Source organism: Belonocnema kinseyi, chromosome 9, assembly GCF_010883055.1.
Source record: "Belonocnema kinseyi isolate 2016_QV_RU_SX_M_011 chromosome 9, B_treatae_v1, whole genome shotgun sequence".
Taxonomy (NCBI): Eukaryota; Metazoa; Arthropoda; class Insecta; order Hymenoptera; family Cynipidae; genus Belonocnema; species Belonocnema kinseyi.
Window position 1 is genome coordinate 61,098,919 of NC_046665.1, and position 13,256 is coordinate 61,112,174.

Below are 13,256 nucleotides of genomic sequence, written 5' to 3' on the forward strand. Positions count from 1 at the left end.
TTTAAAGCCAAGCTTTTTTTAATTTCTCGCGTGGTATTATGCTTAAGAAAATTCAACAAGTTTTTTATTTGCTCATGATCGTATTCGCGTTTTGATAATTAAAAATACAAATGTTAGATAGTGTGAATTACACTCCACAAGACGCATACTATAAAATAATTTTAAAAATTAAATTGCTCGTAAATTGAAGCCTTAAAGGGTGTCTACCAGATCGGAAAATCGGCAAATGACCAGGAGTTTTGTTCACCCGATAAAATACAGAAATCTGATTCAGTGTCCGTGATTTTTCTCTCGAATGTACTATAATATGCAAATTTCTAAAACAATTATAATTCTATGTTGGGACAGAGGATCTCAGTAAAGAATTATAATTTCCACTTTAAGATAGCGAATATGCAAAAAAAAAAAATAACTTGAAGAATTACAATTATCCTGACTTGGAACAGGAAATTCCCGTAAAGAATTTTAATTTTTACTTTTAAACAGGAAACTTTGCAAAGAATTATAATTTTGACTTTGGGGTAGGTAATTTCCGCAAAGAATTAGAATTTTACTTTAGGACAGGCAATTTTCTAAAAGAATTATAATTTTGAAATAGTACGTGGAATTTCCGCAAAAAATTATAATTTTAAATTTTGGGCAGGGAATTTCCTTAAAGAATTATAATTTGAGTTGGAACAGGGCATTTTTTACATGGAACGGAATTTTGGAAAAGAATGATTTCAATTATGATGTAGCAGCAGGGAATTAAACAAAAATCCTATTCTAAGTCAGAATTTAAGAAAAAGGCGGTTACTAAATTTTTGAATACTAAAAGTAAATGTTGTAAATAAATATAATTCTGACTTTGGAAGTTCCAGTAGGGGTTGCAGCAGGGATTTTCTATAGAGAATTATAATTTAGACTTCATAATCGGGGATTTTTCTTCTGATTTAGAAGAGGGGAATTCGAATGAATAATGTTTCAAAATCAGAATTATAATTCTTTCCCAAAATTCTCTTTTCCAAATCATAAATCTTTGGAATCCTTTCAAATGTTTAAAAATCTTTTGAAATTTTTAAAACTTGGTTGGAGTCATTCAAATCTTTTGAACTCTTTTAAAATGAACGGAAAAATTAACAATTGGCTGGGAGGAAACCGGGAAATTACCGAGAATTTTAAATCGCCCATTACATAGACACCCTGCGTTAGATGTTCTGAACTTTGCACAGAAAATGTATTTTATATTCCTTTATAATATATGTATTTGAATTAAAAATTCAGTTTTCAAAGTTCGATTAACTTGCCACGTGCGATCCTTCGGCAATGATTTCCTGTTTTTTTTTTTTTAAATGAAAAAACATGTTGAACAGTCGTATTGATGAGATTTTTAAAAGTTGCAAATTCTTACCGTTACTCGTGAGTAGTCCTGTTCCGAGCCAGGGTCTTACAAATTCGTATTCTGGACTTTTGTCTATATGAATGCTACTGCTCAGCAGAGGTTGAACTTGTTCCACTCTATAAATCCAGAGGAATGGCCTCATCCCAACCCAAATGATGAAAAGGTCGCCGAATTCACAACTCCATTGCACCAATTTTTTGAAAAATACTGAAAAATAGAAGGGAAAATTAATCTTTACAATTTTCTAATTATTATTTTTAATAAGGTACTCTATAAATTGGAATCAGTGAGAAGTGGGCCACTGAATTCAATCTCTAAGGGTTATCACTGATAAACCAATCCGTTATTGAATTTATCCACTTTTTTTCAATTTCGAAAGATCTACACGGCAAAAAATCTGTAGTTCAAAGAGAAAAATATTTGAAATCGAATCAATGAAACTAAAATACATTTGATTAAACTAATTTTTATTTTTGATAGACCCAACTGAACCCTCAATTCAAGGATTTTAAAATATTTCAATTACCTATTTGATTATAACTAGTTTTGTTGTTAATTCCACTTATCTTAATTTCAAATAGGCCCCTGTAATATTTTTAATTAAAAGATAAACTGTTAAATCAATTATAATCAATTATAATAATATTTGTAACTAAGATAAAACATCCACAAATCGCGAAGACCCGCTATCTCCAATTGGTAGACTTATATAATAAAATTAAAGAATAAAACTTCGAAAAAGTTTATTGAACAACATTTGAAGTGACTTTCAACACTTACAAAATTTCCAAGAAAACAACATTTTCAAACAAAAAGTTAAAAACCCAAATAAAAAAATATCATTCATGTTTTTTCATCTGATAATGATAATAAAGCGACTCCTTACACTTTCTTTATCAGTCAGAAGGGAATAAAACTGTAGCGAAAAAATGCACACTTTTGGAAATACTTCATCCAGGGTTCAAAATATCGAAAAAAGTTAATTTTGGAGTTCTTTTAAATTTCTTTCCATTGTTGGAATATGCATGGAACTACCCAGAATAATAAAAGTGAAAAAATGTTCAATCTCAATTATTTTGAAAAATAACGACTTAAACGAGAAAATTACACAAAAAGAACACATACACTAAGTCTGAGGCAATTAATAATGGAGCGTATATTAATCCATAAATAGTTACAGTTGATCTACATAAAATTCAAAGGAAAATTTACATAGTTAACCAAATATAGGGTAATTCAAAAAATATTTTTTGCAGAAACCTTTTTATGAACTTTGACTCCCGAAGAATTATTATGTGAAACTGAAGCGTAGAAAAATATTTACAGAAAACATCATTGGCAATATAATTTCAGCAAGGTCAGAAGAAAAAAGGATTATTTTCACTTAAAAACGCCGAAGATGTGCATTTTTTATAGAATTGGTTTATAAAATAAACATATATTGATAGACTGTAAATTTTTCCAGAAACATCATTGGTAATATATTTTTAACAAGCCTAGAAGAAAAAAACGATGTTTCTGCTTATAAATGTCTGCGATGCACATTGCTTTATATAATTTGTTTATAGAATAAATTAATAACATTCAAGCTTAAATTTTAATGGCCACTTATTATCTTTACGACGAAAGAAAAAAATTTAGGAGAAAAAATATACTTTTAAGATGAATACCCCCTAATGTCGATTATTTGTTATTATTTGTTGTCTAGGAGACAAAAAATGAAATAAAAAAATTGTCACTTTCTGGCTGTTAGCATTAACGTAAAAATTAAATAAACAAAATAATAAAAAATCCACTCTGAGCATTTTCTGAAAAATTGTAGTGCCGATTTAAAAAAAAAAGTAAAATCGGTGCATAATTACGTTCTAAATGTCATTTTTAATCTAGTTTTTTTATTTCACCCCGCTGCTAGGGATTCTGGACTAAACAGTTTCATAATAAGAAACAAAAAAATGTTGCTCAAATTATCACAGAGTGGGCGCTTTACCTTATATAAACGAGAAATATTGCTGATTTAGCTACAAATTCTTTTCCGGGTCGGAAATATGAAATATTGATGAAACCTAGCTCGGATAAAATATACAATCTTGAAGTCATTTCGATAATCTAAAGAAATTATGTTAATGTCCAGTTTCGTTGTTGGTCTTGATCTCGAGTAAAGAGTTCAACGACCCGAGTTTACGACCGTAAAAATGGCAATCTACATCTGCTGATAATCTTTAGACTCTCGTAGGCTGGAAAGAATGGAATGACCATCATAGAAAGCAGCAATGAGAGCAATGCACGTGCAGCCTCTTGCAGTGCCGCTGACCGGACATTGACCGGAAAAAATGGCACGCATTTTTATATTGCCGGACCAGTTACATAGCGTTGAGGGAGGCCTTGGTTTATCGAGACGCCAGGCGTCCTTCGCGTATATATGCGTACAGAAGGATGCAGTAATGCAGTACTTACACCACATAACTATCTCTGCACGCATACGAGATACAAGTATTCCCATCAAGTGTCATTGCGCTGCCAAGGCTGCACGTGCGGCTGGCTTTTCTCAAGACTTTCGATTTCAAAACTTTGTTTCCAAATTTTTTACTAATTTATTCCGGCATTCTCATCTTACCAATCTCTCTCAATTTTAATGAGTTAAGCTATCTACTCCTTTCAGATTTCACATTTTTCCCCTATTTACCGCTTTTTAAGAATTCCTCTTTTTCCCTGTTTTCAAGAAACTCGACCTTTTTCCTCTTTCTCTCGTATTTTCGCTTCCAATGCAAACTAAATTAATAGAACCCAAAAATAAATGCAACTATTTTGGGTTTTAGGTTCATTCTTTTTGGTTGGAAATTCAAATTTTTTGATAGAATTTTCATATTTTTTTTGTTCAAAATTAATGTTTTCTATTTTCAAAATCATGTATTTTCTTGAAAATACGTCATTTTTGGTAGAAAATAATCGTCTTGGTTCAAAATTCATCCTTTATGGTTAAAAATTCAACTGTTTTTAAAAATTCATCTTTTGTTGTTGAGAGTTACTTTTCTGAAAAGCTTAGGAATTCATCCTTTATGGTTGAGGATTCAACTATTTTCTTCAAACATTCTTTTTTTTTTTGCTGAGAATAAATTTTCTTAATTGAAAATGTAACTAATCCATTTTTGGTTCAGGATTCATCTTTGTAATTGAAAATTGTATCATAACATGTATTTTGTTGAAAATTCTTTTTTTTTGTTAGAAAATTAATCTTCTTTGTTCCAAATTCGTCTTTTATGGTTAAGAATTCAACCATTGCGTTAAAATTAATTTGTTTTTTTGTTAATAATTAAATTTTCCAATTGAAAATGGAACTGTATTCCATTTTTGGATAAAAATCAATAATTTACAGTCGAAAATTCAACTATTTCGTAGAAAATTCATCTTTTCGGGTTCAAAAGTCGATTGGTTTCTAAAACATTCTACTTTTTAGCTTAGAAGGTTAACTTTTTTGTTGAAAATTCGTCTTCTTGGGTGCAAAATTTATCTGTTTTGGTATAAAATCTTTTTTTGTTGAAAATTTAACTATTTTGATAAAAATGTAATAAACTTCGATTTTAAGTCTTAGTAATTTTAAGCGTTCTCTAATAATGAATTTAATATCGGATCTAAATTAATTGTATTTACAAGAGCTTATTACCGCATATTCTCCTATTTTCTGAAAAACACCCTATGCAAATGATGAATTGTAGTTTTTACTTTCAGGCAGGTAATGTTAGTAGAGATTACAATTTTCAATTTCAGCACTTTATTTTAAATCTGCCGAATTTGGATTGCTTTAAACTACAAAATTTTTAATTAAGAAGACTTAAACTTTGAATTTAAATATAAAATTTTGAAGTATGGAACACTTGACATTCGAAATAGCTTTTAAATGTATAGTTTTAAAACTCCCGGTGCCCCACGCCAATGGGGCCAAAACCGGAGTTTATGAGGTTCATGTAAAAATCCTTTGAATCCAGTTTTCTCGTTATTTACAATATATACGCATCTGAGACTTGGCACAAAGATTCCTTATGGCTTGAGGAAGGTTTACTTGTTTAAAATGTTATGCTTCCTCTTCAATTTTTGGATATTTATGCAAAATAAAAATTCTGAAAACAGCATGTGAATGGGAAGGTTTGTTCAATGACCATATTTCCCTCTCCATTCTTAAAAATCTGCGCACATATGCGCGTCTTATTTTTCCTTAGCATGACAACGTCTATGGAGTCGATCGGTGTCTTATTTCCCGGCGCTACTCAGCCAATCACATGCACTCATTTAGCATCTGTGGTTTGAATAAAATAAATACTGTTGAACAATATTTGTTCATATTGCTCAGAGAGAACTTTCGAGATCGGAGTTCACGGAAGCTCGTGATTTTAGATCTACAATTTTTACGTGCCTTAAAGTATTGGACTGTATATGATCTAAAAGCATAGAATTCGTAACTTGAGAGCAAACGGGCGTGGCCTAATGCCGGAAACACCAAGACAGTTGCTTTTAAAAGCAAGAGTCCCGAGACGTTAGCTCTCGCACCAAAGCGTGATAAAATCAAGGAATAGTTCCGTGATTTAATCTCCCGAAATTTCTCTCCACGTGGAGGATTTATTTTAATTAAATAAGAGTTTCTGAATAATAATATTGGAATTTATATGAGATCCTTCCGCGCCAGTCTACGACCTGTTATAAATAATTTTTTACGATGACTCGGTGCAGATACTATAGTTTTAAAATCCAAAATCATTTTTTTTAAGGTTATGCGATGACACTCTTTTATAAAATTTATTTTATTTATCTATTTATTTTTTTATATGCAAATGAAGAACTTCAGTCCAAGATCAAATCAATCTAAAAAGGTAATACAATTTATTAATAAAAATTCCACTAAAAAAAATGCAATGAACAAAAAAAATTACAAATACGAAACAAACAATTTAAATAAGGTACAAAATATATTTTTAAAAATTTTAATTCGATAAAACTCCCGGTTATATAGGTACGTGATCTTCGCAAATAATAAAGAAACAATTCCAGTAACAAAAATCATTAAAAAATAATTAAATAAGTTATTTTAAAAACTTGAAAATTTGGAAAGAATTAAGTTAAGGTTTTTTGTTTAATTTATTTAGTTATTTTTTTGTATAGTTGTCTCTTTATTAAAAAAGAAAACAAGAGAATAGGCTGAAAAAATTAATTAAAAATAAACAAACAAGCTTATCAAACTATAGCAAGAGTGAAATCAGTGATATAAAATGCTTCGTCTGTCCACAGGCGAACTTTTCTACTTCCAGTATAACGCGCGTGGCTCAAGGCGTATTGCTTTCTTCGCCCGGTTTTAATTTTAGTAAGATTTCTTTATGACACACAGATACTTTAATATCTGCACGTGCAGTGATAAGGCGAAAGATTCGCATGATCGCTCAACGTAAGCGATTATCACGTGCGGTAATTGTTCGAGTTTTGCCCCCAATACAACTTTTTGCGCGCCTGCCGTCCATGACCCGCTTCTTCCTCTTTATATTGTAAATCATTGATGTAAATTATGCACCAGTAACTCATGATTATACTATCGAGTCAAAAAGAAAAGCATCACTTTCCTTACTTGAATCTCAGAGCACAACATATTTTGTATTCAGTAACAATATATCTTATCATCTAAATCACGATTGTCATACATTTTAGAGACACGTGGGTCTTGCTTAATCGATTTTTAATGCTGCGAAATTATAACTTCAATTAGAAAGGTTATGTGTTTCTACTTTTATCGTCTTCTTCCACTTCCTTATTCAGGGATTACTGATTAGATTTTAAAATCATCAGATCAGATCATCTATTCCGATATTAAATTGTACACATGTAAGTGCGTCATATCTAGATTAAAATTTAATGTTTTTACTAAATTTCGTCTCCTTTATAATTTAATTACAATATATAATTTTATTTTTTGAAATATATTTGTCTTGCAATTTTTATGTTGTATAATAAAGTTGAAAAGGGTATAATGCAATTAATTGGATGCTATAATATTTTAAATGTAATAAGTAACTGCATCAAACCAGTTTGGTATCATATTTTGTTTGGAGAATATACAGCACCCATTATTTAATCGGAATCATACGTAAGTTAAAATTTTATATTGTAACAATGATACATCTGTCACTTTGCCGGGTGCAATGATCGACCTTAATAGAGTGCATTCAATGGATTTGCAGTCACACGACTCAAGATCTATTTGTTAGACTTTCTTAGAATATTACACCGTAAAACACATCTAACAAGTTTTATTTAATTTCAAATAAATAAGCACTTTCAGGTAAATGACATTTTATTTACCTAATTGAAATAGTTAAACATAGATTTTTTGCATGTTTAAAAAAAAGATATAGAAGATCTGATTTACAATACAAATTTGGCTCATTTTTAACCTTTTGTTTGTCAGAAACGCGGAAGTGTGTTCTTTATGATAAAATGCTTACATTAATGTAAAAAATTTGCCATGTGTCAATCTACAAGTATATTTGAGCTTTTTTTATAACAGTAGATAAACGCGTGTTGATTTGAAACATCAGTTTTCTCCAATATAGTCACCTGATAAATATGACGTATTTTTAGGTTTCTAGTTCGATGTGTCAGAAATATGTCCAGACTTTCTAGATCCATGAGTTTAAAATAATCCTATATGAATAATTAATAATAATGATAATAATATTTTAAAGCCCACGCTGATCTCATGTTTTAAATTAAAAACTTCTTCACGCAGAAAGACACACTGGCCAAATTGAGATAATCAGAGTATTAAATTAATGATTAATTGCCTAAAAATTTTAATTATTGAGAGCACAAATTTGGCTGGAGATTCAAAAATTGAAACTTGAGAAATAATTGGTTAAAGAAAAATGCCCGTGATAATAATGTTTTTGCATATCGAAAAATGTCGAGCAAATTTATTCAAATATTTTTCCTGTGGTTAAAAATTTAAGAAAAAACTGCATTTTTTAAACCATAGAGTAATCTAAACTTGAATCTGATATTTATGAATATCTTGAATTTTCAATTAATTTTGACTATATCCTTATCTGGAAGTTAAACTCAAAAACTTCGCGAAAGGAAAAATTTTAATTAGCTTTTATCTCAAGTGTAACTGTACAGAACAAATATTTTCGTACCAAGATTGTGTGCGAATTAAAATATTTAACTTATGAATAAGACTATGGTATAAAAATATTATATTTAGATTTCTTATCTTCCTAATTTCACAGAATTTGGTCACCATATTATTCTTTTAAAGTTGGATGAAATACTCCCAAATAAAAAGATTTTGTTTCCGTTCAACGTGTATATTTTAAACAGAAATGGAAACAAATCATTATTTTTATGATAAATAATCATGATTTAACGAAAATTTAAAAGAAAAAATTTGATTGACCTATTCTTCTGAAACGTTTCTTGGCGTAGAATAGAAAAGCACTTACCTTCCAAGTCACAATTTAGTTGCAAAGCATTTCCGATGACGGGTAATGCGAAGGGCGAAGGAACCTTCCTCAACGAGTACAAAAATTTGGCTCTTTTGACGAAAAGTGCCAAGAACATCCCAGCAACACACAGCGAAAGAACCAGGGTAGTATTCCATGATTGTCCTCCCGCTTTCAAAGTAGGCTGCATAATCGCAGTCATTTTTTTGCACACAGCGATTTCACAAAAATGGGTATCAAAACTGATCTTTGTTTCGCGGAATCTATCTGTGAAGACTAATCGGTGATACCTCAGCGCTTGGCTTTAAATAGAAAAAGACCACCAGACTCATTCGAGTTTTGAGTCTGAACACTTTTTATTGTTGGACGTCATTGCGTGAGAAAAAAGTCCTCTTGAAGGATGATTTCCGGAACCGTTCTAGACACTACGTTTACAATCATGAGACCCGTATCCGGGTCCTTTTTTTTAAATAGAATACTCTATATTTTCTCCCAGATAATTTTTATAGTTTTTTGCAAAAGAATCTTAACATACAAAACTTTTCAACAATTGTCAAAGTGTTTTGTAAGTTTTAGCTCGTAAGAGACGAGAGGACTGAAATCTGAGAGTAATGAGTTTACAGTGTGTCTCTGGTAAAGAGAAACGGTGTGAGTGTCGTGCGAAAGAGGCGCCCTTATATATACTACGAAACTACCACTGGTCAGTGGCTAACTCCCAGCCAATAGAAACAAACACGTGGTTGGCAGTAACTCCGATAAGGCACAGCGTCGGTTGGGACGGATTTCCCACGCGAGAGTGACGAGTCGGTGAGGGGCCCGGGCCACTCCATTGGTCTCCTGGGCCCGTGCCTCCAGATTGGGCCCATTTCACCCTCGACGCTTGGGGTCCACTTTGACTATGGGTCCACTCCAGTGCTCAGTGCTGGGAATGGCGGGGCTGATGAAGGTCAACAGTCGACGAGCCTTTCCCTTTCCCCAGCGTGCCGCATTTTCAGTTGAGATATGAGATAATGATTTTTCGGTTCATTATTATCAATTACAGTTCTTTTGCTTCCTCCTAGAGGAAGCTTTTTAATGATAAAATTTTACAAAATTTTTAATTCATTTAATTAAACCTTCCTTAATTTAAAAACGTCTAATACAATGTTCTAACCAAATTTCCGTATATGTGTATGGGGACGGCACACTTTTTTGTGAACACGATAACTTGAAAACGGTTGCAGATAAATTTATAAAATTTTAAGGACCTAATTTCATCACTAATATCTTGAAACTGACCTGAGGATTTTTCAAAACATTTATTGCATTTTTTTAGCACTTAATAATATTTTTAAACTCGGTTTTTCATAGTAAAACTTTTTTCATTCAAAGTTGATGCAAGAATATTAGAGAAGATTCCTTGGCTTGAGATGAATCTATTGACCTATAATATTACAATTTTTAATTAAAAAGTAAGGAAGTTATCGTCATTTATATTATATTTAAAACCGATTTTTGTAGTTAAAGTTTTCTCATTCTTATGATTTAAAGTTGATGTGAGAATAAAAAAGATGTGTTGATTCGAGGCGAATCGATTGATGTATTATCTTGATACATTTGATTTAACAGTAAGGAATCTACGGTAATGCATAATAATTAAAAATACGATTTTTTATAGTAAAATTTTGTTCATTAACATAATTTAAAATTTATGCAATAACGGAAGAGATTCCTTGATTCGATGCAAATCGATTGATCTATAGTATTAATACACCTTATTGAAGAGAAAGGAAGGTATGTTCATTCTTTTTTTTATTACATTTCTTTGTTCAAAATCCGTATTTTTTCATTGAGTTCCACTCTTTTTAATTTAAAAATTCAATAGCTTGGTTGAAAGTTAATTTTTTAAGTCGAAAACTAAACTTAAGGATATGTGATGCTTCGTCGTGTGGTCAATCGGGCACAGTTCCCCGGCTTTTTTCTACAAAAATGAAAATTTTTAAAAACTGAATTCGGAGATGCTATAAAATATCATAACGGACGTCCCCAGATTTTTTTTCGAGTAATAGTAACAAAAAATTTTATTATGCTAAATAAAAATTTTATGTATGTGCATTATTTTGAGGTTACGTCGTTTTTCATCTCTGCTTTTCCGATAATTTGGTAATTATTTATGAAAAAAACTTTTTTGATTGCCTCACGGAAAAAAATTCTTGAGGCGAACGAATGAATCGAGAATATATTAAACTCGAAAAAAGTGTCCGCTTAGATCAGGTAAAACGTTTAATTAGAAGAGTTAAACATTTAGTTACTTTATGCCAATTGTTTTCGTAAATCAGTAATTCGGATAAAATTGCTAAGTTGGAGAGTTTATTATTTTCGACAGATTATGTATAATTTTATTATCTTTAGATTAGAAAAAAATGTAGTTGTTTTAGAAATATTTTAACTTACAGTAGCCAATCTTTCGTCTGGTATCGCGAAAATGAATTTCCTTGAAATCCGTATAATGCATGTGGAGGTCAATATTGTTGTTTTTATCGCGTTTCTTGATATTTCAATATAGTTATCGCCTACAATCGAAACAATTGTAAATTATTATTACCGCATCATAAACTCTATTTAATATTAACATTTGCGCACATTTTAAGTGGTAAAAAGCGTTTAATTGTCCAAAGTAAATCTGAACTGTCACTGCTTCCGATTAGACCGTCGCAATTTTATTTCGCTGCTCGCACAATACACCGGTGCTCTTCCGATAATTCCTTAAGGGCATGAGACACAGCTAAATACCTATATTACCGACCTCACTTTATCAGTTCACTGAATGTTTTTTTGAATCTAAGAACTTTTTTTGTAAATAAAATATCGAGCTGAAACTTTGGAAATATTATAGTACAATAAAGTACGTTTAGGTACTGCATTTTGGTAGGAACTTCACTGAAAATTATTTTATCTTTTTTCTGAACCTCAACATTTTTTGAACGTTCGAACTTTTTTTATACATAAAATATCGGTCTCAAACTTTGAGAAATGCAAGAGCAGAAAGAAAACTAGGCTTAAGTACAAATCTTAATAAAAAAGATGTAAAAAAAAAACATTTCAACTATCAATTCCATCGGCATCAACCGGTAAAGCTGTACACGAAAATACGAACACTGGCGACCACTAAACGAGGCTCTAGAGGGTTCGTATTTTCGTGTACAACGTTACCGGCTGATGCCGATGGAATTGATAGTTGAAATTTTGTTTACATTTTTATTATTAAGCTTTGTACTTAAACGTAGTTTTCTTTCGGCTTTTGCATTTTTCAAAGTTTGAGACCGATATTTTATGTATAAAAAAAATTCGAACGTTCAAAAAATGTCGAGGTTCAGAAAAAAGATGTAATAATTTTCAGTGAAGTTCCTACCAAAATGCAGTACCTAAACGTACTTTATTATACTCTAATACATTTCCCAAAGTTTCAGCTCGATATTTTATTTACAAAAAAAGTTCCTAGGTTCAAAAAAACATTCAGTGAACTGAAAAAGTGAGGTCGGTAGTATAGGTAATTAGCTGTGTCACATGCCCTTAAGACACCTATTCTTAATATCCCTATTATAGCTATACTTATTAGGGGGTTGACTACACGATATCCCTGGTATATGGAAAATGGTCAAGGATATTCATTTTCACTGATTCAGGGATCTTTTTTAATTCCTTCGTTCGTTTTCAGCTAAATGGTTAGCTATAATAAGGAATAATGTCCCTGTCACAGCTCATTTTTTTTTACCGCGCTGCAAACAAGGTAAGTTTCGGAAGATTAGTTACTATGTTTATTTGTAAGTCCAAAGCTTTCGGCCAAAAATATTGTGTAGTTTGGAAGTAAATCTCGGGAGAATTATAATACAAATAACCTCAAAATATACACACACGTTGTTAGCAATATCAAAATTTTGTTGAAAAAAAAAACAAAAAAGTGTGCGGGGACGTCCGTTAAGATGTTCGCTATCATTCCCCAGATTCTGAAGACAAAATATTTCTTATCCTAGGAAAAAAGCCGGGTGCATCTAACACTGAAAAAATCGATACTAATTCCTCAGCGCTATTCAAAGTAATCACATTTTGCTAAATTAACCCACAGAAAAAGTGTGTGGTGACGTCCGTTAGCATATTCGCTATCATTTCCCAAATTTTTAAGACAAAATATTTATTATTCTAGAAAAAAAGCCGGGGGAACCTAAAACTGGTAAAATCGACAATTTTCCAAGTATCACATGCCCTTAAATTAACTTAGCATAAAAATGGGAAAGGGATTGGGTGCGAAAGAATTTTCCCCTTCCCTTTTCCAGCTCGAAAAAATACCATTTTAAATACAAAATTTGATTTGTCTGATTGTTCATTGTATTTCATTTTTTTGTATTATTTTGTAATTT

At 31.1% G+C, this 13,256-nt stretch overlaps 1 protein-coding gene across 1 annotated transcript in view; it reads right to left on the reverse strand.

Moving 5' to 3' along the window:
- LOC117180788 (cytochrome P450 4c3-like) overlaps positions 1 to 9,487 on the reverse strand; it is a 20,015-nt gene extending 10,528 nt beyond the window's left edge. Inside the window, exons 1-2 of the mRNA XM_033373289.1 lie at positions 8,860 to 9,487; positions 1,391 to 1,588 (exon numbers count right to left, since the gene is read on the reverse strand). Of these exons, the coding sequence (XP_033229180.1) occupies positions 1,391 to 1,588; positions 8,860 to 9,061 (400 nt within the window). The 5' untranslated portion in view covers positions 9,062 to 9,487. The remainder of the gene's footprint in view (positions 1 to 1,390; positions 1,589 to 8,859) is intronic.
- Positions 9,488 to 13,256: the final 3,769 nt, after the last annotated feature.